The 25,195-nt window shown below is 38.2% G+C and overlaps 1 protein-coding gene across 4 annotated transcripts; it reads left to right on the top strand.

The window, feature by feature from the left end:
• Nucleotides 1-322: 322 nt before the first annotated feature.
• On the top strand, nt 323-24,283 carry tamm41 (TAM41 mitochondrial translocator assembly and maintenance homolog). 4 transcript variants are annotated; one of them, XR_006314283.1, is made up of 9 exons: nt 323-591; nt 6,001-6,183; nt 11,723-11,815; nt 15,291-15,441; nt 16,005-16,150; nt 16,255-16,420; nt 19,603-19,665; nt 19,807-20,270; nt 22,784-24,283. XR_006314283.1 is itself a non-coding variant. In XM_043707942.1 (8 exons), exons 1-8 carry the CDS (start codon nt 460-462, stop codon nt 19,881-19,883), a joined length of 1,011 nt encoding a protein of 336 aa, XP_043563877.1. In that variant the 5' UTR covers nt 323-459; the 3' UTR covers nt 19,884-20,603. The 4 variants fall into 4 exon arrangements, 3 of the variants coding, with proteins under 3 accessions (XP_043563877.1, XP_043563879.1, XP_043563880.1); XM_043707942.1 differs by lacking the exon at nt 22,784-24,283 and having other exon boundaries at nt 19,807-20,603; XM_043707944.1 differs by lacking the exons at nt 323-591; nt 22,784-24,283 and adding an exon at nt 605-876 and having other exon boundaries at nt 19,807-20,603.
• The last annotated feature ends 912 nt before the right edge of the window (nt 24,284-25,195 follow it).

Here is a 25,195-nt window from a genome sequence, read left to right as displayed (position 1 = left end):
TCCACCCTTTGTTGCTTCATGTCAAATTTCAATTTTCACACTCCTGTTGTGAGCATTCATTTAATCAAGTTCGAAGGTGCTATATAAAAGTGAGGTTTAAGTAGCATGTACCACTTCATCAGTAGTAGGGTCATAGATATGAGATAGCACAAGATTTCCAAATTCCTCCTTCTTACTCTGTTTGAACACTTACTGCATTGCCCACTGACTATTCTTTGACTGAGCCTCAGGCAATTTTGCACAAAGTACACTTTACCCCGAGGTCCGTGCAGCCAGTGGAAGCTGCACCTTGCTCCTCCTGCCAGAAGGTGGAGCTGTGAGTGTGCTGGCGGGCGACCGGAGCTAAGCGCAGCCCCCGCCGCTCCGACGCCATGGAGCCGCCTGGCTCGTAACTTTAATTCGGGGCTTGGCTTGGGGCCTTTATAGAAACCATCGCGGAAGCGGTGGGTTGGGATCGCTATGTCGCTGCCGATGCTGCAGAGTAACAGTGGGTTGATGCGGAGGATCCTGGCCCATTTCCCCCGGGATCTGAGCCTGGCCTTCGCCTATGGTTCCGGCCTGTTCGGACAGACAGGACACACAGGCCCAAGAGTAAGTCAGGGAGAGCCTGTATAAACAGTGCTAACCTGGGGAGAAAGGGGACTATCCTGGTTAATTGTACAAAGCTAGGATAGGGATTTGAAGTAGTGATATTAATATAGAAGAAAACAGTGCGGATTTGAAATAAAGACAAAAAGCAATGCTGGAGAAACTCAGCAGATCTGGCAGCATCTGGAGAAAGAGAAATAGAACTGACGTTTTTTGGAACTGAAAGGGTTTGGAAAACGGTTTTGCTCTGATGCTGTTGAGGAGGATCTACTGGAACAGATGGTGAAGGTTTGCTCAGTGTGTTAATGTTGGTAAAGGAGTGGTGGTGATGTGAAGTAGGTGCAAATGACAAATGTGAAAAGGAGAAAATTTTGACAGCAAAGCCAACAAGGAAAAAAACAGACCGTGACCAGGCAGTAATCAAAATGGAGAGCAGAAGTCTTGCACTGTGGTTGTTGAATTCAATGTTGAGTCCTACAGGCTGTAAATTACTTAAGTGTTGTTCCCCTGCCTTGAGCAGAATGGAAATGATAACATGGGAGCAAGATAGTTTATTAAAATGGCAAGCACCTGGCTAGGTTAGATTCCCTACTGTGTGGGAACAGGCCTTTCGACCCAACAAGTCCACACTGACCCTCCGAAGAGTAACCCACCCAGACCCATTTACCCCTGACTAACGCACATAGCACTACGGGCAATTTAACACGGTCAATTCATTTGACCTGCACGTCTTTGGACTGTGGGAGGAAACCAGAGCACCTGGAGGAAACCCATGCAGACACGGGGAGAATGTGCAAACTCCACAGTCACCCGAGGCTGGGATCAAACCTGGGGCCCTGGTGCTGTGAGGCAGCAGTGCCACTGCTGAGCCACCGTGCCACCCGATAGGGTCATTCTCACAGTGGATGCGTTCCTCAAACTGGTCAACCATTTTGCAGTTGGTCTTGCAAGTGTGAAGGAGACCACTTTGTGAGCAGCATAATGGAACTGATTTGGGATGAAATTATTGGTCACCAGAACAAATGTGAATTAATTAAAGAAAGCTTGGTCCTTAAATCTGTGCTATCAGGTTGAACTAACATGACTCCAGAAAAAAAAACACTTTTAAGAAAAATGCATCATTTATAGAAACGCTGCCAAAAAGCCAGAATGATGGGCAGATCCACCTCTAAAAGACCCTTTATAATTTAATGTTTAATAAAGATTTACACTTGTGTGTTGTCACGTCTCAAAGTGTCTAACATACAATGATTTACTTGAGATGCATGTACAATGGCTGCGTTAGATACAAACATGCAACAGGTTAGCTGTCATATGGGTGGCATGGTGGCTCAGTGGTTAGCACTGTTGCCTCATAGCACCAGGGTCCTGGGTTCAATTCCCACCTATCTGTGTGGAGTTTGCACATTCTTCCTGTGTCTGCGTGGGTTTCCTCCAGGTGCTCCGGTTTCCTCCCACAATCCAAAGATGTGCAGGTCAGGTGAATTGGCCATGCTAAATTGCCCACAGTGTTAGGTGCGTTAGTCAGGGGTAAATGGGTCTGGGTGGGTTACTCTTTGGAGGGTCGGTGTGGACTTGTTGGGTTGAAGGGCCTGTTCCCACACAGTAGGGAATTTAATCTAGCCAGGTGCTTGCCATTTTAATAAACTATCTTGCTCCCATGTTATCATTTCCATTCTGCTCAAGGCAGGGGAACAACACTTAAGTAATTTACAGCCTGTAGGACTCAACATTAAATTCAATAACTACAGTGCAAGACTTCTGCTCTCCATTTTGATTACTGCCTGGCCACGGTCTTTTTTTCCCCGTTGGCTTTGCTGTCAAAATTTCTCCTTTTCACATTTGTCATTTGCGCCTACTTCTCATCATAATCTCATTGTGGAATGTGTGTTTTGGGTGTCTTCTTTTGACTTTAAATGCCATTGTGCCGAAGAAATTAAAGCTTTCCTTTTGTGTTGTGTCTTTAAGTGTAATAGAGCCGTGATGATAAGAGGTGATATTGATGAATTCTTTTTATTCTGTTTCAGTGTGAGTCCAAATTGCCCATTTATTTCACATAAGCATGAAAGGTGTTATCCCTCAGTGATTGCACCACCTATGGAAGGATTTAGTGAAAAAAGGGAGTCCCTGAAAACCTAAAAGTAGATGTCAGGAAATCTCAAATGGAGTTCTGATTCATAGCTGAAGAAGGAAGTTAAGGATGCTATCAAATTGAAGGAAGCACTGCATAAATCTGCAAAAAATATTGGTAGGTCAGAAGATTGGTCAAAATTTCAGAATCAGCAAAGAATGGTTTGAAAATACAAGGAGAAAGCAGAGTATTAGCAAAATCTAGCTGTTAATACAAAACAGAAAGTAATGGTTTTAACAATATTTAAATAGGAAAAGGGTAACTAAAACTACCATTCTAATTCCCAAGGATTCTTGAAAACGAAGAGGTGACTAGGAGCAGGAAGTTAAAATAATTACCATTAGGAAGTTAAAAATCACACACCACCAGGTTAGAGTCCAACAGGTTAAGTTGGAAACACACTAGCTTTCAGAGCGACGCTCCTTCATCAGGTGCTTGTGGACTCCACTATCACCTGATGAAGGAGCGGCGCTCTGAAAGCTAGTGTGCTTCCAACTTAACCTGTTGAACTATAACCTGGTGTTGTGTGATTTTTAACTTTGTACACCCCAGTCTAACACCGGCATCTCCAAATCATTACCATTAGGAATAGTTCATGGGAAAACTATTACCTGTATACCTAATTCCCAAGGGCAATGTTTCCTCTAAGCTGCATGCAGGCAGTCTTTGAAGGTCTGTGCATGGTGATTTGGTGTGATGTTGTTTGCAGCATTGATTGATTGACTTCCAGTTCTAGAAGCTGCTGCACACATGGACCTTGGAAATCCATACAGAAGAAAGAGAATTAGCAGGGATGTTGTTTAAGAATCTCTTAAGAACCCATAGGAACCTATAGCCAATTAGCCTAGCATCTGTTGAAGGGAAGCTGTTGTAATCCATTATTAAAAAGGTTAAAGCTGGATATTTAGAAACTCAATGTGATCATGGCTTTATGAATAGAAATTGCAGGAAGTAACTAGCATGGAAAATGCATAAAGGAGGATCTGTGGGTGTAGTGTTCTTGCATTTCTAGTGGGCATTTGAAAAGATGCTACATCAAAAGTTACTACAGAAGATAAGAGCACATGGTGTAGGAGATAAGGTATTAGCATAGATAAAGCATTAGTTAGCTAACAGGAAACAGAGAGTAGGGATAAATGTTTTTATCAGGATAGCAAGATGAAAGTGGAACATCCAGGGCTCAGTGCTGGGATTCAATTATTTGCAATCAATGTCAATGACTTTGATGAAATGACTGAATGTGTTGTAGCTGGGTTTGCTAGTGACACTAAAATAGTTCAGAATATAGATTGTCAAAAGAAAATAGAGAGTCTGCAAAGAAATATATTCAAATTAAGAGGGGGCGGAAAATTTGGCATTTAAAATATAATAACAGACAATGTGAACTTGTCCACTTTACAGGAAGAATTGAAAAATATTGTCCTTTTTTAAATGGAGAGAGATTGAAGAACTTAATAGTGTATAGAGATCTGATTGTCCTGGCAAGTGGAATGAAGACATTTATTGCCATGAAGATGTGATATGAAAGTAGGGAAGATTTACTTCAACTATATAGGACCTTGGTGAAGCCACACCTGGAGTACTGTGTACAACTTTGGAGTTTTTGTTTCTGTATTTGGAAAAATATACTATTGCATTAGAAGAAGTTCAGAGAAGGTTCTTCTGATTGTTCCTGGGATGAAGGGCTTATCTTGTGAAGAATGGTTGAACAGGTCACGCTAAAGTCCTTTTAAGTTTAAAAGAATGCAAGGAAATCTTATTGAAACATTATAAGATCCTCCTGAGGTGATTTGACAGAGTGGGAGTATACTTTCTGTTGTGGTGAGACCAGAACTAGGGATGGCATGGTTAAAGAATAAGAGGTTTCCTTTTAAGGCAAAAATGCTTCTCAGGGGGTTGTTAATATGTGGAATTCTCTTCTCTAGAAAAAAAATGGTGACTGGATCATTGATATTATTCAAAACAGAGTTAGAATTACGATGGACAGTGGAGTTTAGGGCTATTGGGCAGATTAGAAAGTAGAAATGATGCCACAACTAGATCATCCATAATATTATTGAACTGTAGAGCATGCTCATAGGGTTGAATGACCCACTCGCGCTCCTTCATCCTATATTCATATGTGGTCAACTACAATTAGTAGCTTGACAATGAGTCGTTACTGAAAAATGTGTTGCTGGAAAAGCGCAGCAGGTCAGGCAGCGTCCAAGGAGCAGGAGAATCGACGTTTCAGGCATAAACCCTTCTTCAGGAATGAGGAAGGTGTGCCAAGCAGGCTAAGATAAAAGGTAGGGAGGAGGGACTTGGGGGAGGGGCGTTGGGAATGCGATAGGTGGAAGGAGGTTAAGGTGAGGGTGATAGGCCGGAGAGGGGGTGGGGACGGAGAGGTCGGGAAGAAGATTGCAGGTCAAGAAGGCGCTGCTGAGTCCGAGGGTTGGGACTGAGGTAAGGTGGGGGGAGGGGAAATGAGGAAGCTGGAGAAATCTGCATTCATCCTTTGTGGTTGGAGGGTTCCTAGGCGGAAGATGAGGCGCTCTTCCTCCAGCGCCTCATCTTCCGCCTAGGAACCCTCCAACCACGTTTATGCCCGAAACATCGATTCTCCTGCTTCTCGGATGCTGCCTGACCTGCTGCGCTTTTCCAGCAACACATTTTTCAGCTCTGATCTCCAGCATCTGCAGTCCTCACTTTCTCCTAATAAGTTGTTACTGTAAATATTATTCAGCAGATACTTGTGTAGTTGGAAATTAAGCAGGAATTAAATAGAGGACAGGTTGTGATGTAGAAAAGAATGTTCAAAATTAATGATGAGTCTAAGAAGGCTGGAAGTCTTGGCTTTAAGGTTTCAGTCTGTGGCCATTTCATGCATTATTTAAATGATCTTTATCATTTCTGCTTCCTGTCTTCCCAGTGTCTACTGTCTTCTTATATTCTTGGATGTCTCTTACACAAGCACCAATACCGGTTAACAGTCCTTGATGTTTTACTCAACAATTTCCTATTTAGCTCACGTTTTGAAGTTTAAATTTTCATGGTATGAGGGAACAAAATAATCTTGCATACATTATCTGAGTAAGTGTGTGGGCACACTTGCAGTGTTGTCTAAGTATTTGACCCAGATATATTCTGCATAAGGCTAGAGTTGCTTCTGCCCTTTGAATGAGGGACTAGTTTCATGCTTGGTCTGTTGCAGTGTTTTTTTCATTAAGTGTGTAATTCACTTCCTATTTAGGTAAAGATTTGCTTGTTTCTTTTAACCAAAATATTTTATTCACTTTTAGAACAATATGCTGGATTTTGTCTTTGCTGTGGATGATCCTGTGACATGGCATACGATGAATATCATGAAAAACCCCAGACATTACTCATTTTTAAGGTTTTTTGGACCAAAACATGTTAGTAAAATACAGAATAATTATGGAGCTGGAATATATTACAATACCTTAGTGCCGTGTGATGACAGGGTGAGTAAGTCTAACAAGAAACGTAGCTTTGTATTGTTGACCACAGGAAATACTGTTGATCGTGATATAGGTTGATCTTTAGGTTTTGACAAGTTCTTCCACAAATATGGGTCAATTTGTATACAGAATGTAAAACTGAATCTGAGCATATCTTAAACTCCCTCACAATCTTGGCAATATGAGTGGTTTTATCTACTTGATCCCATTGAGTACAACATATATTTCTGAGCAGGAGGCCAAATCCTAATGTGAGTATTCTCTAAACAATCATTTCCTATCTAAAATAATAAACTTTTATCAATTTATATGCCAAATTTAGTTCTAAAGATGCATTCTGGCACCAAAAACACAGGTTGTCCTATTTGCCAGGTTGATTTGTACATCATACTCCATACTGAATAGTCCTAGTTAGAAAATTGTACTGAGAAGTATTTAGTCCATTTGTATTTCCTCAAGTGTTGTATTTCTTCCCAAATCACCTTTTAGCCGTAGGGAACATTTTTTCTTTTTTCTATGAAATATGTACGTACTCATGGTCAGTTAGCTCAGATACCTGGATAACTGGTTTGTGATACAGAGTGACACCTACAGCACAGATTCCTGTACCAGCTTAAGGTCACCATGAAGGTGCTACCTTCTTCCCTCCTCGCTTGAGGTGTGGTGACCCTCCGGTTAAAACAACACTTCTCTATCTAATGACAGAGCAGCCCTGAGATCCTCAAGGACTGACTTTTTAATGCACTTGCAATTAAACCAATGATCACAGTTAGTGCATGCTGTAGCTTTATTGGTGTTAGAAGTGTAGCTATGTTATACTATGTATAATGCTGTGTATCATTGTACACTCTTTATAAATTTAATTTGTATTAAGTAGACACTGGGTCAGGTTATAATTTAAATTACATCAAGAAGCAAGTCAGAACCCTGTTTTCTTTAAAGTAAACCTGATTTAGAAATGATGGTGCTATAAATATTTTAGCCATTCTCTCTATTAAGAAATTTTCAACTGCTGAGGAACTTTGTATATTCCAAATGATGAGCTTACAAACAAAAAAAAAATGCCATTTACGAATTTTATAACCACAGTATCTTTGTTCCTTATTCCTCTGCATAAGGAACTTGCCAAACCCGCCTCAACAGCACCTTCCAACCCATGACCTCTAACAACCAGGAGGACAGGGACAGCAGATGCGTGGGAATATCACCACATGCAAATTTCCCTCCAAGTCACACACCAGTTTGATTTCAATTAAATTGTGATCCTTCACTGTCTCTGGATCAAAATTCTAGAACTTCCTCCCTCCACAGCATAGTGGGTGTCCCTTTGGCACAAGAATGCACCTCGCCATCATCATTTTTAGGGTAATTAGAGATTGGCAATAAGTATTGGCCTCGCCAGTGATGCCCATATCACATGAATGAATTTTTTCGAAAATGTCAGTTGCACTGTCGCCTCTGTGTCAAAGGGTTGTGATTGAAGTTCCATTCTGGAGGCTTGATCACAAATGTCGAGGCTGATTCCCACTGCAATCCTGAGGGCATGCAGCATTAAAATGAGGGCTTATCTGCTGTTTTGGGTGAAGGACACTGGACAAATGCACATCAATCATCTTTACCAATATAACCCTTTATCCCATTTAGCTAAATGTCATGCTAGTGTTTGAGTGTGCTGTGTGACAAGTCAGCCATTACAGTTAGGTTCTAAATTTCTTTTTAGAATGCCTGTTTAATCCATAAGTGAAACCTTGTTGAATTGATAAAATACAGTTCTGTGTGGAACTTTGCCATAAAAGGTGTATGTGTATATCTATCTCTCTCTCTCTCTCTCTCTCTCTCTCTCTCTCTCTCTCTCTCTCTCTCTCTCTCTCTCTCTCTCTCTCTCTCACACACACACACACACACACACACACACACACACACACACACACACACCTCTATATAAGGTGTTTAATGCAGGTGTTGAAACTATTTTGTCAGTGAAGACATGACTTAAGTATGACAAAGCAAAGTTGATAAACTGGAAAAAAGGCTGATTTTAAGGACTGAGAGTAGAACATCACAGAAGGATGTCATTCAGTCCATCAAGCCTGCTCCGGCTCTATTATCTAGTGCCAATCTTCTGCCTTTACTCCAACAGAATCACAGATTTATTACTAGGCAATAAAAAATATGTAACAACATTGATAAGCAACGATGAGGAACAACAAGAGAAACATGAACAACAATATTTGTTGGAGTGCAGGAAAAGTATGTTCAGCTAAAATCAAACTAAGCATTAGTGATATACCACGGATCAATAAAGATACAAGGGAGCAGCTAAGTAAAGAGATCAAAGATCAGTGCAGACAACATTAAAGGATAAAGCAGAGGAGTGCATGACATGAGAATATGAATTCAGTAACTAATAGAAACAGGTGTATGGAGTGCCAGAAGACTAGCAGATAGCTCTCATATTTTTGTATTTAAGAAGAGGAGCAGAATACACCCCAGGAATTATAGTCTAGGCAACTTAACGTCAGAGAAATAATAGAAGTCCTATTAAAGAAAATATTAGAAGAACATCGAGAAATGGAAAAATATTGAATGGTCAGCATGGATATCAGAAGGAAATGTTCTTCTTCACTCACCTTACTGAATTTTTTGATAAGGTAACTAGGACAGTGGACAATGGTAATGCAATACTTGTAATTTATCTGGACTTTTGGCAGGGCTTCAATAAGGAACCTCATAATACACATTTCTCACAATACACTAAAGGTTAATGACTTTACTCCTACTTCTGCTTTCCTGCCATGAAACCAGCTAGCAATCCATTGTGACACATCTCCCAGATTCATGTTACCATTCTATTCCAAAAAGATCAGTGCAGAGAACATTGCTGTTCAAAATTTGCATTACTGATCTGGTTTTGGAATAAAAGACATAGATTCAATGTTCTTGGATTATGCCAGTTTGGCTGGTAGGGGACATTCATACTGGCCAATGCAGAGAACATAAATACTTAAAAACACAGAGAGAAATAAAGTGCCATCACCATCACTAGAGAAGTAGTACTAGACAAACCAATTGTGCTAATGGCTTGTTTCTAAGGATCCTAAAACAAGTAGTTACAAAGATAGTGGATGCATTGGTTGTATTTCTCCAAAAGTCCTTAGATTCTGTAGAAATACCAAGAGTACAGGAAAACTGCCAATGTGACACCCCAATTCAAAAAGGGAGAGAGTTAAAAAGCAGGTGTCTGTAGGCCAATTAATTTAACATCTATAATGTTGGAATTAATTGTAAAGAAAGTAATAACAGCACATTTGGAAAATCACAATCTAATCAAACAGAAGCAGCAGGGTTTCATGAAAGGGAAATTGTGTCTGACTAATTTTTTGAGTTTTTTTAAAGGAAGTATCAACCAGACTGGATAGAGGGGAACTAGTAGATGTATTTGGACTTCCAGAAAGCGTTCAACAAGGCACCTCACAAAAGGTTAAGTCATTGTGTTAGAGGGAGTATATTGGAGTGGATTAAAGAATTGGCCAATGGGCAGGAAACCATGACTAGGAAGAAGGGGTACCTTTTTCAGGTTGGCAACCTGAAACTCATGGAGTTCCACAGGGATCAGTGCTGGGACCACAACAATTTATATGTTAATAACTTGGAGGCAGGAAGTGAATGTCCAGCAGCCAAATTTGCAGAAAGCACAAAAGTAGGTGGAAAGGCAAGTTGTGAGAGGATACAATCAATTTCCAGAGATTTGATAGGCTACGTAAGTGGGCAAAATGTTAGTAAATGGAGTATAACATGGACAAAAATGGAATTGTTCATCTTAGGGAGATCAAAAGAATAGAGAAATGGAGAAGCGCTACAAAAAGCTGCAACAAAACTGACTTAGGGGGACTTGTGCATGAAACACAGAAAACTGGCACACAGATGCAGTGGGTAATTAGGAAGGCTGATAGAATGTTGACCCTTAATTCAAAGCGTATATGATTAGGAAAATCTTTGTACAGTTGCAATATGTGCTGGTGAGGTCACACTTGAGTAATTTGTCCTTTTTAAGAAAATATATTATTTCATTGGAGACAATTGAGAGAAGGTTCACGAGGAATGGAGGAATTATCTTATAAGCAAAGGGTAAACAGGTCGGTACTCTACTCAGTGGAGTTTAGAAGAATGAGAGGTGATCTTACTGAAACACAAGATTTTTAAGGGCTTGGCAGGGTAATTGTTGAGAGGATGTTTTGCTTCTTGGGAGAGTCTAGGATCAGAAAGCATTATCTCAAAATAAAGGAACACAAATTTAAGACCAAGATAAGGAGGACGGTCAACTCGGAGGATTGTGAACCTTTGGAACTGCTTGCCATCAAGAGGTGTAGGGGCAGAGTCCTTGTGTAAATTTAAGACTGAGATATATGATTAGATTCTTGACCACTAGGGGCAATTAAGGATTGCAGAGAATAGGCAGGAAAGTGGACTTTAGAAATGTCGGATTAGTCTGATGCTATTGAATGGCCCAGCAGGCTCGAGAAGCTGAACTACAATTCCTATTTCTTATGATCTAATGACAAGGTTTATTGATAGAGTGATAGAATTGAAAAGAAGGAAGGTGATGCCAAATATGCATTTAATTTAGGTTTGACTACAATTAAAAGTAGTACATACAGTTCTTATTCCTTATTATAAAATTGATATGCAGATACTGGTGACTGCTGCAGAAAATACTTACAAGGACAATACTACAAATGTGTGGGCATGCATATCAGGAAAGGATGTACAGGCTGGGCAGCTTCTATTGGGGGGGATGGGGAGAAACAAGGATGATGTAACAGAGATATTTAAAATTATAAAGATTTGACAGATTGGAATGCAGAGAGATTATTTCGACAGGATATTTTCTGCAAAGAGGATAGCAAGAGGCCATCAACATTAGTGACTGAGAAATCCATTAAGGAATTTGGAAGAAACTTTTTTTAAGCAAAGTGTAAGCAAAGTGAGGTGAGAATGTGGAACTTGCTGCCTCAGGGAATTGTTGATTCAAATAATATGTTTCATTTAGGTGGAAAATAGATAAATCACTAAGAGAGAAAGAAGTAGAGGGCAATGGTGGTGGATTTAAATGAGGAAGATGGAAGGAAGCTCAGAGTATAAATGCCAGCCTGGAGACGTTGGACTGAATGGTCTTTCTGTGCAGAAAGACCAATCTAGTTCAATGTAAAATGCTATCCCATTAATTGTAGTTTATTCCAGATGTCATTAACCAAACTTTTCCAGTTCAGAAGAGAGAAAATCTCTCTTGCAAAAACTGTAAGCTGAAGAGGAACTTCTAGTTACAGCCATCTTAAAGGCCGTTGAAACAAAATATATTAACAAATCCCCAACATTTAAATATCTGATGTGTTGCACTGTTTACGTAATAATTGCAACAAAATTTTGAAACTTACAGTTGTTAAGCAATATTGGATTCTAATATTGAAGTAAAAAGAGAATTAAGATAAATACAATAGGTGAATAGTCTGCTAGAATGATAATGAAATATTCTCTTTTTCAGATAATCAAGTATGGAGTCATCAGTACAGGAACTCTGATTGAAGATCTTCTTCATTGGAAAAATTTATACATTGCTGGAAGACTGCACAAGCCTGTAGGTTGTGTGTATAAGTGATAGCAGCTTCTGAGTCTAGGACCTGGTTGGAATTTGAAACACTGGGGGACAGTATACTAAAATAACTAAATGTATTGAATGACTCTCAAATTAAGAAATTACCAACAAAATTTCATTTTACTTTGAGCTTTTGCAAGAATTACACAAATTGGAGCCAATGCAAGTTAGGCATGAATTAACAGATAAATCATACTTCAAAAAGAAAGTTAAAACTTACTTTAAATAATGATACAATAAAAATACATCTTGCTTAACCACAATCAATTTACATCACACCCTGCACAAATTGGCACTATGTAGCTACACAGTTCCACAATATGTTTTGTTTTTAATTCTCAAAAGTACTAACTGATATTAGTTTTCACCTTTTCATGTCATAGGTATGATTATCATTAGCATGGCATGCTTCTGTGAACCTTCTATCCATTGGGTCCGGACAGTGCTAATGGTGTTGTTTTGCAGATTTCCTCTTGAAATGAATGCCAACATTGCATTTGCCTTCCTTGCTGCCAATTAACCTGCATATTAACCTTAAGAGAATCCTGAACTAGGAATTCTAAGTCCCTTTATACTTCCAATTTCTAAAGCCTTTCCCAATTTATTAAATAGTCTACACCTTTTCCTCCTACCGAGGTGCATAACGTCAAATTTTCCCACATTACATTCCATCTGCTACTTTATTGCCGACTCTCTTACCCTTCTGCAGCTTCCCCTTATCCTCAGCGCTATCTGTCCTTCCATCTGAGAGCTTAGCAATAATGCCCTCAGTTCCTTCATCCAGATTGTTAATGTATAATGTTAATAGTTGTGATCTCAACACAGACACATATGGAACTCCACTAATCACTGCCTCCTGAAAAATACCTCTTAATCCCCACTCTCCATCTTCTGCCAATCAGCAAATCCTCTATCCATGCCAGTACCTTGCCCATAACACCTTGGCTTTTATTTAGCAGCATCTGTAAGGCACCTTGTCAAAGGCCTTCTGAAAATCCAAATAGATAACGTCCACTGGCTCTCTTTTGTCTAACTTGCTCTTCACTCCTCAAAAGATTCTAACAGATTAGTCAGTCATGATGTCCCCTTAATAAAGCCATGCTGACTCAGTCCTATTTTACTATGCATTTCCAAGTTCTCCACAATCTCATCCTTAATAATGGACTCTAACATATTATCAATGACCAAGGTCAGACTAACAGTCCTATAATTTCCTGTCTTCTGCCTTCCTTCCCTTTTAAACAGGGTGTTGCATTAGCCATTTTCTAGTCCTCTGAGATCCTGCCTGACTTCAATGATCCAAGAAAGGTCACCATCAGTGCCTCCACAATCTCTTCAGCCATTTCCTTCAGAGCTCTCGGCTGTAGTTTATCTGGTCTGGGTGATTTATCTACCTTCAGACTTTTCAGCTTCCTCCACACCTTCTCCTTAGTGATGGCCGCTACACTCACCTCTTCCTCTCAACTATTTTGAAGTTCTGTTACCCTACCAGTGTATTTCACCATGAATACTAATGCAAAATATCTGTTCAGTTCCTCCACCATCTCTTTGTTCCCCATTACTTTTTCTCCAGTCTCATTTTCCAGCACTCTGATATCTACTCTTGCCTTTCCCTTTTTCATATATCTTAAAAAAAACGCTTGCAATCTTCTTTTATATTACTATCTAGTTTACCCTCCTATTTCATCTTCTCCCTGCTTATTGCTTTTTTAGTTATCCTCTGCTGGTTTTAATGGCTTCCCAATCCTCTAATTTCCCACTAACCTTTACCACATGATATGCTTTTGCTTTTGCTTTTGCTATTATGCTGTTCATGACTTCCCTTGTTAGCTACAGTTGTCTTGTGCTGCCCTTTACTATGTTCCTTCTTCCTTGGGACAAATTTCTTCTATGCCTCTTGAATTACCCGAGAAACTCCTACCATTGTGACTCTACCATCTTCACTGCTAGGTTCCCCTTCCAATCATCTCTGGCAGCTCCTCCCTTATATCTTTATAGTCACCTTAACTCAATTGTAATACTGTTACATCTGAATCAAGCTTCTCCCTCACAAACTGTAGAGTGAATTCTATCATATTGTTGCTACTGACCCCCAAAAGTTCCTTAAGCTTCCTAATCAAATCTACCTCATTATGTATCATCAATTCCAAAATTGCCTGTTCCCTAGTGGACTCTACCATAAGCTGCTCCAAAAAACCATCAATTTTTTATTTGAGATGATTTAGTCATAGAGATATACAGCACGGAAACAGACCCTTCAGTCCAACTCGTCCATGCCAACCAGATATCTAGTCCCACCTGCCAGCACCTGGCCCATATCCCTCCAAAACCTCCCTATTTATATACCCATCCAGATACTTTTTAAATGTTGCAATTGTGCCAGCCTCCACCACTTCCTCTGGCAGTTCATTCCACACATGCATCAGCCACTGCATGAAAACGTTGCCCCTTTTAAATCTTTCCCTTCTCACCCTAAACCTATACACTCTAATTTTGGACTCCCCATCCCAGGGAAAAGACCTTGTCTATTTACCATGCTCCATGCTCCTCATTATTTTATAAATCTCTTATGGTCACCCCTCAACCTCCAAAGCTCTAGGGAAAACAGCCCCAGCCTATTCAACCTCTCCTTATGGCTCAAATCCTGCAGCTCTGATCCGCTGTAAACCTGATTTTCAGAGCCCATCTGCATATTGAAGTCTCCCATGATTATTGTAATAGTCCCTTTCTTAAAACCTTTTCTACCTCAAGATTTATTTTCTTCCCCACATCCTGACTACTGCTATGAGGCCTGTACGTAACTCCCATCAGGGTCTTTTTTCCTTTGTGGATCCTCAACTCTACCCAAACAGATTCTATATTTCACAATTGCTTTTGATTTTAATATCATTTCTTACTAACAATGCATCCCTGTTCCTCTGCTTATCTACCTGTCCATTTGATAGGAGGGTATCCTTGGATATTTAGTTCCCGGCCCTGATCCCCTAGCAGCCATGTCTCTGTGGTGCCCTTGCCATCATACGCCCTAATTTCAATCTGGTTACAAGCTGATTTACCGTATTTCACACACTGTATGCATTTAAGTATAACACCTTCAGTCCTGCATGGACTACCCCTTTTCTCATACTGATCCCTTTATATGATATGCCTGAAGTTAGATTCCTAAGCCTTTCCATATTCTCTATCCTATTACTTGTTCTGGAAACTTTAATAATCTCTTAGCCCCTCTGCCATCATCAATTCAGTTGATATTGTATTATGGAGGTGTTCATGCAATACTGCTCATAAAAAGGAATAATTCGGTCAGTTGTTTCCTGTATCAATTAAGTAAGAAATTGCAGTGGTTGACTTGCTCCTGCAGGAAAGGGCCATCTTACTACACAAGAGATGTTTCATGCACTAATGCTTTGTATGCACAGGCTGGCAAAGCATCACTGAAATCTATGTTCATTTTCAGGTGAAGATATTAATCCAAAATGAAAATGGCAAATTGCAAAATGCACTGGCTAAGAACCTGAAAAGTGCAGTGATCACAGCATTTCTTATGCTGCCAGAATCATTTACAGAGGAGGAGCTCTACGTTCGTATTGCTGGACTCTCGTACTCTGGTTTGTTTAATTTGTAGTTGCTGTTGATGCCCCTTAGATGAATGTTTCAAATAAATGAATAGCAAGTGAAAATTCATGCAAATCTTATGACTACAACTATTACATTCACTCATGTCAGTTGAATACTTGATTTATTTGTTCTTCCGCTGTTTTCATTTCCAACTCCATCAATGATCTTGCCCCTGTGGTCCCTTTCATCCCCATATTCCTTCCAAAATACTGCATTCCTCTGACTCAGCTCCCACCCTTTGCTTTGCTGCGCTATTGGAGAATGACCCTTTTCTCTGTTAGTCCTCACACCAACCTTTCATGTTCTTTCCAACTTTTTAAGAGATTCAAAATTCCTCTTCAATCAATTTTGATCGACCTGTTTAATGTCTCGCTTGCAGCTGCAGTGTCCAATATCAGCTGAGATTTTTTCTTTATATTTAATGATGCAATAAAAATATAAGTTGCTTTAATATTTTAATCATAAAACATTGTCACTTCAGGAATTCAAGATAATGGAAGGTCAAATTTGTGTAAATTTTGGTTATAATGGAATAAATTCTTTTTTAAATCAGGTGATTTTCGAATGATTATTGGAGAAGACCGATCAAAAGTAATGAATATTGTTACTGCAAACATGGAAAACTTCCATAGACTATACAACAACATTTTGCAGGAGTGCCCTCAAGTGGTCTACAAGCAGCAATTGGGTAAATTAGAGGTAATGGCTCTTCAGTTTGGAAACCAGTTAGATGCAATTTGCTATATTAATTGACATAAATTCTACTATTGAACCGTGATAATGAATTGTATTTATTTTTAAAGCTTGATAAAAGTCCAGAAGGTCAATTCAATCAGTTGATGGCTTTGCCTAGAACTCTTCAACAAGAGATAACTCGTTTAGTAGACCAACCAGGGAAAAATAGAGATGTTGAGGAGATCTTGCTTCAAGTAGCCCAGGACCCAGACTGTGGATTACTAATACAACAAAGTAAGTGGTAAATATTTTTTATTTTAGTTAATGAATTACAAACAGGACTTGCAGAATTTTCTTTACAACCTAATAATGATGTTTGATGTTTTGCCGTCTTAAACTTTTGAATAGTTTAGATTCTGATTCTCAACTCTTTCCAGATATTTACATGTTTTGTATATATGCAATGCTTGCCCATTTACAGGAGAACCTCGATTATTCGAACGACTCGAGTGGGGAGTAGTTTGTTCAGATAATTGAATGTTGAGATAACACAGTTTAGCCAAGCATTGGGACCTTGCAATCTTGTTCAGATAATCCAAAATTCAAATAATTGACATTCAGATCATTAAGGTTCCTCTGTATATTTGGACTTATCATACTCCCAGAATTTATCCATTCCTCTATTAGTGGGACATCTATTCAGACTAGCAGCACTTTTGCCCCCATACATTCCTCACTACAGATGATCTTTTGTCCTCTGAATGATTTAATTAGTCCTATGCTACCTGCAAAAAGTAAACTTGTTATGAGAAATATATTAAAGACCTTCCTTCAGGTTATGAAAGATTGTGTTGCTTTTGCACCTGCAGAAGCTCAATGAAACAATAAGTCAGGAGAATGCAAGATACTTCTGCTTAATGAGCAGCACAATGTTCACATTCAGTTCAATATTGCAAATCAGAGGAATCAGGAATGTATTTCCCTAAATTACAAAACATTAGATGCCAGAAAATAGGAAATGGCACAAGGTGCGAGGAGAGAGATTTTAAAAAGACATGATGTGCAATTCTTTTTATTGAGGGTGGTTCACATGTTGAATGAACTTCCCAAGGAAATGGTGGATGTGGCTACAATTACAGTGTTTAAAAGACATTTGGATAAGTGCATGAATAGAAAAGGTTTGGAGGGATATGGACCAGGAAAGGCAGGTGGGACTAGTTTAGTTTGGGATTATGTTCAGCATGGACTGGTTGGACTGAAGGGTTTGTCTCCGCACTGTATGGCTCCATGACTCTGTTAATCTATGAGACAATTTAATAGTGTAAAAACTTCATTCCATCCTAAAGAATTACCTGCTTTATTAATAAAAATATAGCCAAACATTTGCAATTTTTGTGAAGATTTGTAGCTCAGTTTGGAAGTTTGCTCGCTGAGCTAGAACATTTGTTCTCAGACATTTTGTCACCATGCTCGGTAACATCATTAGAAAGCCTCCATTTGAAGTGCTGGTGTTCTGTCCCACTTTCTATTTATGTGTCTTGGTTTGTTATGGTGGGTGATAGCACTTCTGGCTCTTTCTCTGATAGGTTGATATATGGGGTCCAAATTGATATATTTGTTGATGGAGTTCAATTTGAATGCCAGGCCTCTAGGAATTCCCCATGTGTGTTTTTGTTTAGCCTGTCGCAGGAGGGATGTATTGTCCCAGTCGAACTGGTGTTCCTAATCGTCTGTGTGTAAGGATATCAGTGATAGTTGGTTGTCTTTTTGGTGATGCGTAGGTGTTTGTGTATCCTGGTGGCTAGTTTCCTGCCAGTCTGTCTGATGTAATGTTTGTTGCAGTCCTTGCAGGGTATTCTGTAATTGCAATTTACATTTCCTGTCAAACATTCTTCAGTCCATCTAGCTCAAAGGAGTTGTGTCATGTGGTGAGAGAACCTTAGAATGTGGCTGCTCCAAGCTTTAGTGTGGTCCCTCGCACATAGTTCTTGAAAACTTTACCGTTATAAATCTGTCCATTGTACAGTTTTTTGCACTGGGAGATCAGCATGATTCAGGCAAACCCAAAAGTGTTTTCACCAAGTTGATGGCCCTCAAGCAACAATTGATATTTGTCTCTGGTCATTGAAACAATTGGGAAAGAGTGAATGTGAGCTGGTACTTTTTTGGCCTGAAACAATTCTCTGGAGGCAGAAGGATCACTCGTGCTCCTATAGTATCTAGCTTCAATGCTGAGCTATTTAATTTCTAAGTTGAGGCCATGATATCAATAAAGCAGAATAATTGATTAATTCCCATTGCACGTGGATGGATCTGCCTAGTTTTCTATCTTGCTTATTTGCTTTGTTTTTGACAAGGACCATGTGAACCAATTTTAAATTACATTTATACAAACTAATAAAGGCTACAAAGTTTTCTTTACTTATGTCTTGATGAAAACTGTTTTCAAACCTAGCATTGGATCTACAGTTCCTTCAGATTTAATTTTATGTACTGGTTAATGGCCCAAATCTTTGAATCATGGTTGGCATCCTTCTCAAAGGTTATTTACCTATGGATTTTTTTATTTAGAGGCCATAAAATAACGTAGAATCTTTCATAATAGAGGTAATGCAGCATTCTTCTCAGGAGAATCTTTTTAGAAGACATGTCTTTTTTATGGCACTGGTTGCCATATTCCAGTAAATAAAATATTTGAAGATCAAAAGTTAATTGAATTAGAGGGGAGGGTGACGGGTGAATGAAGGAGGTTCCAACGGCAAATATGGCAACCCAGAGACTGAAGATCTGGACGACTGTTCCTCTAATCTGTGTGGTTATGCATAAAGTGACAGTGTGTACGTAGGAACAGTCAGCTCGTGAACAAATATTTTCATTTAGGTGCGCACATGCAAGATTGTTCATTAGTTTTAAAGGCACTAATAATGAAACAAGCCAGCCACACACTACAAATGGAAGTTGGAGAGAACATTGGTACCACACAAAGTCTGACGTAGGGTATTACATACCTTTTATTTAGTCAATTTACATTGGTATCTTTGTGTTTTTGTCAAATGACATCTCCTTGTATTTCTCCCTGTTTACCTTATTCAGGTAAACTAAATCTGCGCACTAGTTGCAAACTGATTACACAGTTACTACAGCAGTCTTTGTTCTGCTATTTCTATCATTAAAAACCTTTGAGCAGAAATTTGGGGTCGGATGGCAGGGAAGAACTTGTTAACAGGGAAGGAGCAATAACAGCTGGAGGACAAATGCAAAAGGCTTGAGTTAGCCACTTCCGGCATGCACCCTCAAATTTAAAATTGTTACTCCATGGGCAAGTTAATTTATATTCAGTCTTTTCCAAACTGTAGTTGCAACTTTCAGAGCTAACTGCAATGTATAATATTACTTAAATATAGTTTGGACTTCTATAGCATTTCTTACTTTCTTTCAAAATTAAAATAATAGCATTTTGTTTCTCCAAATGCTAGGTGTAGCAGGTATCGTAAAGTCCTCAAGTATGACCCAAAGCGCAAAAGGAATTCTTACTGCTGGTAAGTTTTTTTTTAATTTTTGTCCCTCCTGTAAATAGTTGTACACAGTAGAGTATTGATTGCATTCAGCTGAAATACCATTGGCAATTTAGAGCTGTATTAAAATCTCTAGATGTTTTCTCATGTTTCATTTGTATTTAGGTATGAAAAAGACAGTTACATATAGCATGAAGAAGCTGCATAAAATGTGGAGAGGTTGGAGAAGAAAATCATCCTAACATTCACCAACTATTATTTAAATTATATTTGAAAAAGGCATTTTTTTAAAAAATCATGCTAGCTGAGCTTTCATCAGTGACTGGGATTCTTTATAAAATATTAAATGCATGTTTGCATCAACTTTATATTGAGAGGAGGTTACTCCTACTGCAAGTCAATGTAATTAACAAGTATTTTGGAAACAATTTTACTGGTAAATATTTGATGAAGACAAGTACTATTTATGATTTGCAATATTCAGCATTATAGTTCCATTGAACTTTGTAAATGTGTACATTTTGCAAGTCTTAGATGATTAATCGTCAAAGGGTTAATTAGGATCCAATCTCGTTGGAAATGTGCAGAACCCTCCAGATCCCTGTGAGCTACAGAAGTTCCACTTAAAAGTAAGCACAATCAATGGAAAATCTTTATTTGTGTCATATTGTTATTTTATTGTCTCTAAGTCACACCCATTAACCAAGATGTTGACATCATAATCAAGCTTCAGCTCACGAGTTGTTTGGTTTCATGGATTTTTTTGGGTCTCAGTCACTCAAAAGTAAGGTTTTAATTATTTCTGATTCAGTTTTCTCTATGATTTCTATATTTTTGGTTTAATTAAAATCTTTACTTTTTCTGCTGTGTTTAGACATTAAGTAGTTCTTAAGCAAAAACAGAAATTGCTGGAAAAGTTCAGCAGTTCTGGCAGTATCTGTGGAGAGAAATCAGAGTTTAACGTTTTGGGTCGAGTGACCTTTCCTCAGAACAGACCATTCTGAGGAAGGGTCACTTGACCCAAAATGTTAACTCTGATTTCTCCCCACAGATGCTGCCAGACCTGCTGAGCTTTTCCAGCAATCTCTGTTTGGTTTCTGATTTATAGCATCCACAGTTTTTACGGTTTTTACTTATAAATAGTTCTTACTTTAGTGAGGGCATGGAAAGAGAGAATGGAAGATCAGTAGGGACAATAGGTTTTTTCAGTCTGCATTTTTAATGCCACCATGTGTGGTGAATTTGCCTACTGAATTATAGAGAAGGTGGAGTCATACAACTTTTCATTCTTGTGGTACTAGTTTACTTGTCATTTGGTTTAGAACTAGTTTTGCTGACTGGATTGTACAGCAATGATTGTCATTGTGAAGTACTGTATTCGAAACTGAAACTAGGCAAAATATAAGTTCGTACCATTGTTGCTCTTTGCATTGATTGGCTTTCACTCCAGTGAATTACAATTCAACAGACGGTTTTATGTTTACCCAGTTGTTGGAAAATTTGAAATGCATCAAATTACACTAGATACTGTGTTTCCTCCATCCCTTTATAACTATAACCAATAGTTTCATACTTAACAAAGGACTAATTAGAATCTAACCATTGAGTCCTACTGAAAAGAGCCATTTTTGCCAAAGCTTTTTGTCTTGCATTCATCAGGGCAACTGAAGAAAGCCAAATTTCAAGCAATTGCAACAGAATGGGTACTGATTTTTGACAAGTCGTGACTGGGGCATTGGCATGAAAGAAGCAGCCAGCTATTATAGGATCAGGTGCCCAAGGTCCTGGGCAGTTTAGTTAAGGTGCAAGGTATAAACATATTCCTTTTTGTGCATAGTGATTTTCTGCATTTGAATCAATGTAACTCTAGAAAGGGTAAATGAACCTAACCTAAACTCAACTGATAATTTTAAATTAGCTAGTGTAGCTAACTGATCAGAATTGTTCAGTAAGTGTTGCTGTATCACAGAATCTCATCTAATAGCCACTGTTTTATTTTAGGTTGAGTAAATGCAAATGGTTGAATATAGTTTTTTCCTCTCCATGTTCCAAACAATTGAATGAATCAAATAGCATGTTCTATCAGCCAACTGTTGAAATGTACTGCCTTGTCACCTTGAGTCACACCAACACTGATATTCATATGAGTTTACTCAATTATATGATAGCTAGAATGTTGTTTGGAACTGATGTTTACATCCAGTTAGTTGCCACTAAATAGTAACAGCCTGAAACGGCAACAGAGTTTCTGAATTTCTATTCCAGTGCAGTGTCTGATGCATAGACAATATGCTCCAATGATTAACTGATGGAATGGAGCATTATGTTCCTTCATTTATTTGTAATAGGTAGACTATGTAAAGTTCTCAACCAGCCCGTATTTGCAATCCTAAACCAAAGCATCTACTGTTATATGTGATCTGCAGTTGGGAAACATTTGCTAAATAATCCTGAGTATGCTCAGGACCATAATATGACCAATTTTAAGCTAACCAGTTGAGCTTGTAATGTGGATCATTTACACTTGCGAGAGTTGACATTCATTCCTATCTATGTACCTTATTCTCTGCAAATGGAAGTAACGTGTTTTAGTCTAGTGCCTTTTTTGAATTACCCACAGGATTGGTACATCAATAGTTCCCTGTCCTTTCTCCATGGCATCCCCTTGGCCAGAAGTGATAACTTGCCAACTAATATGTATCTTTTCTCAAGTAGTATAAATTATTGTGATCATTCAAAATTTGGCATTCTTGTGTTTGTCCTGATGAGTGCAAAATGAAACATTTTGGTAATGTGTATCTCTCTTCAGCAGTATTCAAGTTCTGTATTATTGAACAACTTACAAATGTCATGGATACTGCACTGTTCAATGTAATTTTTCTCAATCACTTGTCAAATATTTGTAGAAAGCTGTCACTGTACAAATGTCCTGAACATAAATTACTGAAAAATATGGATTATTAGAATGCCATTGACGTGAGAAAGGAATGTGCATTCTCTTACCATTAAAGCTCTCATTCAAACTGAGAGCTTAGGTGCACCTTTGCAAAAGACCCCGAAATAAATGGGAGGAGCAGTGCCACAATATAGCAAGCAAAAACATAGCTATTACACTTTTTTTGCTTCCTTTGCATTTGGCCAGGATTGCATTCTCCTTGATTATGGACTGACTTGTGAGTACCTGGACATCAGTAGGAAGAAATCACATTTCCAAGAACTGGCACCAGCATTGTGAATGAGCCATAATAAAAATAGGAAGTGCTGGAAAAGTATGTGTCTGTACCCTCCACTTTCTGAGAAATATTGTTAAATTTTGAGTTTTTTTTATTTCCAACTTACATCATATGCAGCATTTTGCTTCTATTTTTCTACTAATGAGCCAACTGGTTAATGAATATCTTATGTTTCCTGAAGATATGTTGACTGTTTTGCCCAGTCACTGGACAATTATGTCTACTGCGGATTGATTTTGTTTTGCTAGTTCCATCTGTCAGTTATCGTCTTGGAGCAGGCTAACTTATGTCCACAAACATGTTGCTCAAGTTTCATTTCTTCTCCCAAGTGGCTAGTTATTAATTGGAGAATGTCCATCACTAAGATCAAATGTATTAATAAGCTTGGGGTCAGGATATCTTAGATGTCTGAGCTTGATTGAATCAAGCAGTGATTTTTGCCTCAACATACCACTAGATTCCTGCTGGTGGCGGTGTTGGGCAGTGACAGCCAAATGCCTTGCCAAATTAGATCTATAACACAGTGAAGTTCAGTTTTTCCTTGCAACTTTTACAAGCATTTGGAGTATCCCTGGTTATACTAGTATCCTTAAAATTGTAAATTTAATACTGTATACCTAGAGCAATGCATAGTTGCATGGAGATGTGGATTAATATGGCCTGATGTGTAGGCATAATTGGATTTAGTGTCTCAGAAACCATTAAAGTAAGTGATCTGGTATTTTAGTCTATTTTAATAAAAGTAAACAGTTTCTGCAGCATTTTCTGTGTTTGTTATAGTATATTTTACACTGTATCACTATCCATATACCATTTTGGATTTGTTTGGCATTGTCCCATTTGTTTAAAAACATTGCACTGAAAGGGCCAGAATGATCGAGTTATTTATTCATATATCTAATCTACTTACAGTTTTTGAGCTATTACATCTGCTTAAGGTATCAAACATATGACAAAAAAAGCGGTTATTTATTCATGGCTTGAATCCAAAAGATTTGCAAGCACATTTCAATTTTATTTACAGTTCAGTGGAAGAAGTTGCTTGACCTTATTGTATATTATTCTACAATAGAGCTCTAGTTAAGTGAACCATGATACATTGAATGTAAGATGGTGTAATGCTCATGCCCTTAAAACATTGTTCACATAAAGTTATGTGGTAATGCAGTTTACATTGTATTGTAACATATCTGAAAATAAAAGAATTACTGTGAAGGAGCAACCAATGTTAAATGTTCTTTTTTTTAAACAGCTTCTGATGGACGATTTATTCACCAAAGTGTGCAAATTCCCATTTCTTCTTTCTTGATCCATTAATATTGCTAAGTAAGATATCTTTTCTATTCTTTCTTTCTGTGCAAGGAAAAATATTTTGGTGAACTGGGTAGCTGAGGGCCCCCCTGGACTTTCAAATTGGCACAGATTAATTATGGAATGTATTCCCCTTGACTTCCTCACAAATATGGTGCACCGAAAGACCGAATTATTTTATAAAATATGGCAGCCCTTCTTGAATTACATAAATACAGATATTTCAGCTATCCTAACAAGGGCTTTTATTTAATTGAGATTACAAACCTGGCTGGTCCGGGGCCTCTTAGGAGAGGAATCCTGCACGAATACGGGTTTTATTACATCTGATGTTAACACATTCCGAGCATGTAAGAGACTTAAATATACACTCTGGTTAGTTGTAGGTTAGATTAGTAGATAGTTGAGTTTTGTTTTTTTTTCTTCTTTTTCGTTTTTTTTGTCTTTTGTTAAATTTTGGCTATTGTATATTTGAGTTAATTGTATATCAATGTTTATATCTGAGAGTTCTGTTTATTTTTGTAAACTTGTAAAAATGTTAAATTTCTAATAAAAATATCTATTAAAAAAAAGTAAGATATCTCGCACTAAACACCAGCATGTTTGACCAGTCTCAGCAATCCATATCCACTGGAACTTTGACAAACCTGTTCTGTTACTGAAGAGCTTGCATATACTAAATGCAATCTCAGTTTTTCCAAGCATTTCATAGAAAATAAATGATTCAAGCTCAGTCATGAAATCTTTCCAATTATACAACACTATTCAGGGTACAAAAGAAATTAGACACCCTTGTAAAGATGGAGTTGCAAAGTTCTGAACTAAATAGAGTTCTTACAATTTCTAGCTGATACAGCAATAGTTTGCAATAGTTTATTTTCTCTTCCATGAATGGGAGAACAATTGAAAGGTATATTGATTGTCCAATATCTTAAATTACATTTACACAATGTGTATTGACTTTGTGTTGATAAAAAATTTTGTCGTCATTTGCCTCCACCTATGTTAAC

This window comes from Chiloscyllium plagiosum, chromosome 18, assembly GCF_004010195.1.
Source record: "Chiloscyllium plagiosum isolate BGI_BamShark_2017 chromosome 18, ASM401019v2, whole genome shotgun sequence".
In the NCBI taxonomy this organism is placed as follows: domain Eukaryota; kingdom Metazoa; phylum Chordata; class Chondrichthyes; order Orectolobiformes; family Hemiscylliidae; genus Chiloscyllium; species Chiloscyllium plagiosum.
Note: the sequence above shows the minus strand (reverse complement) of the source record. Positions and strands in the feature narration are given on the sequence as shown.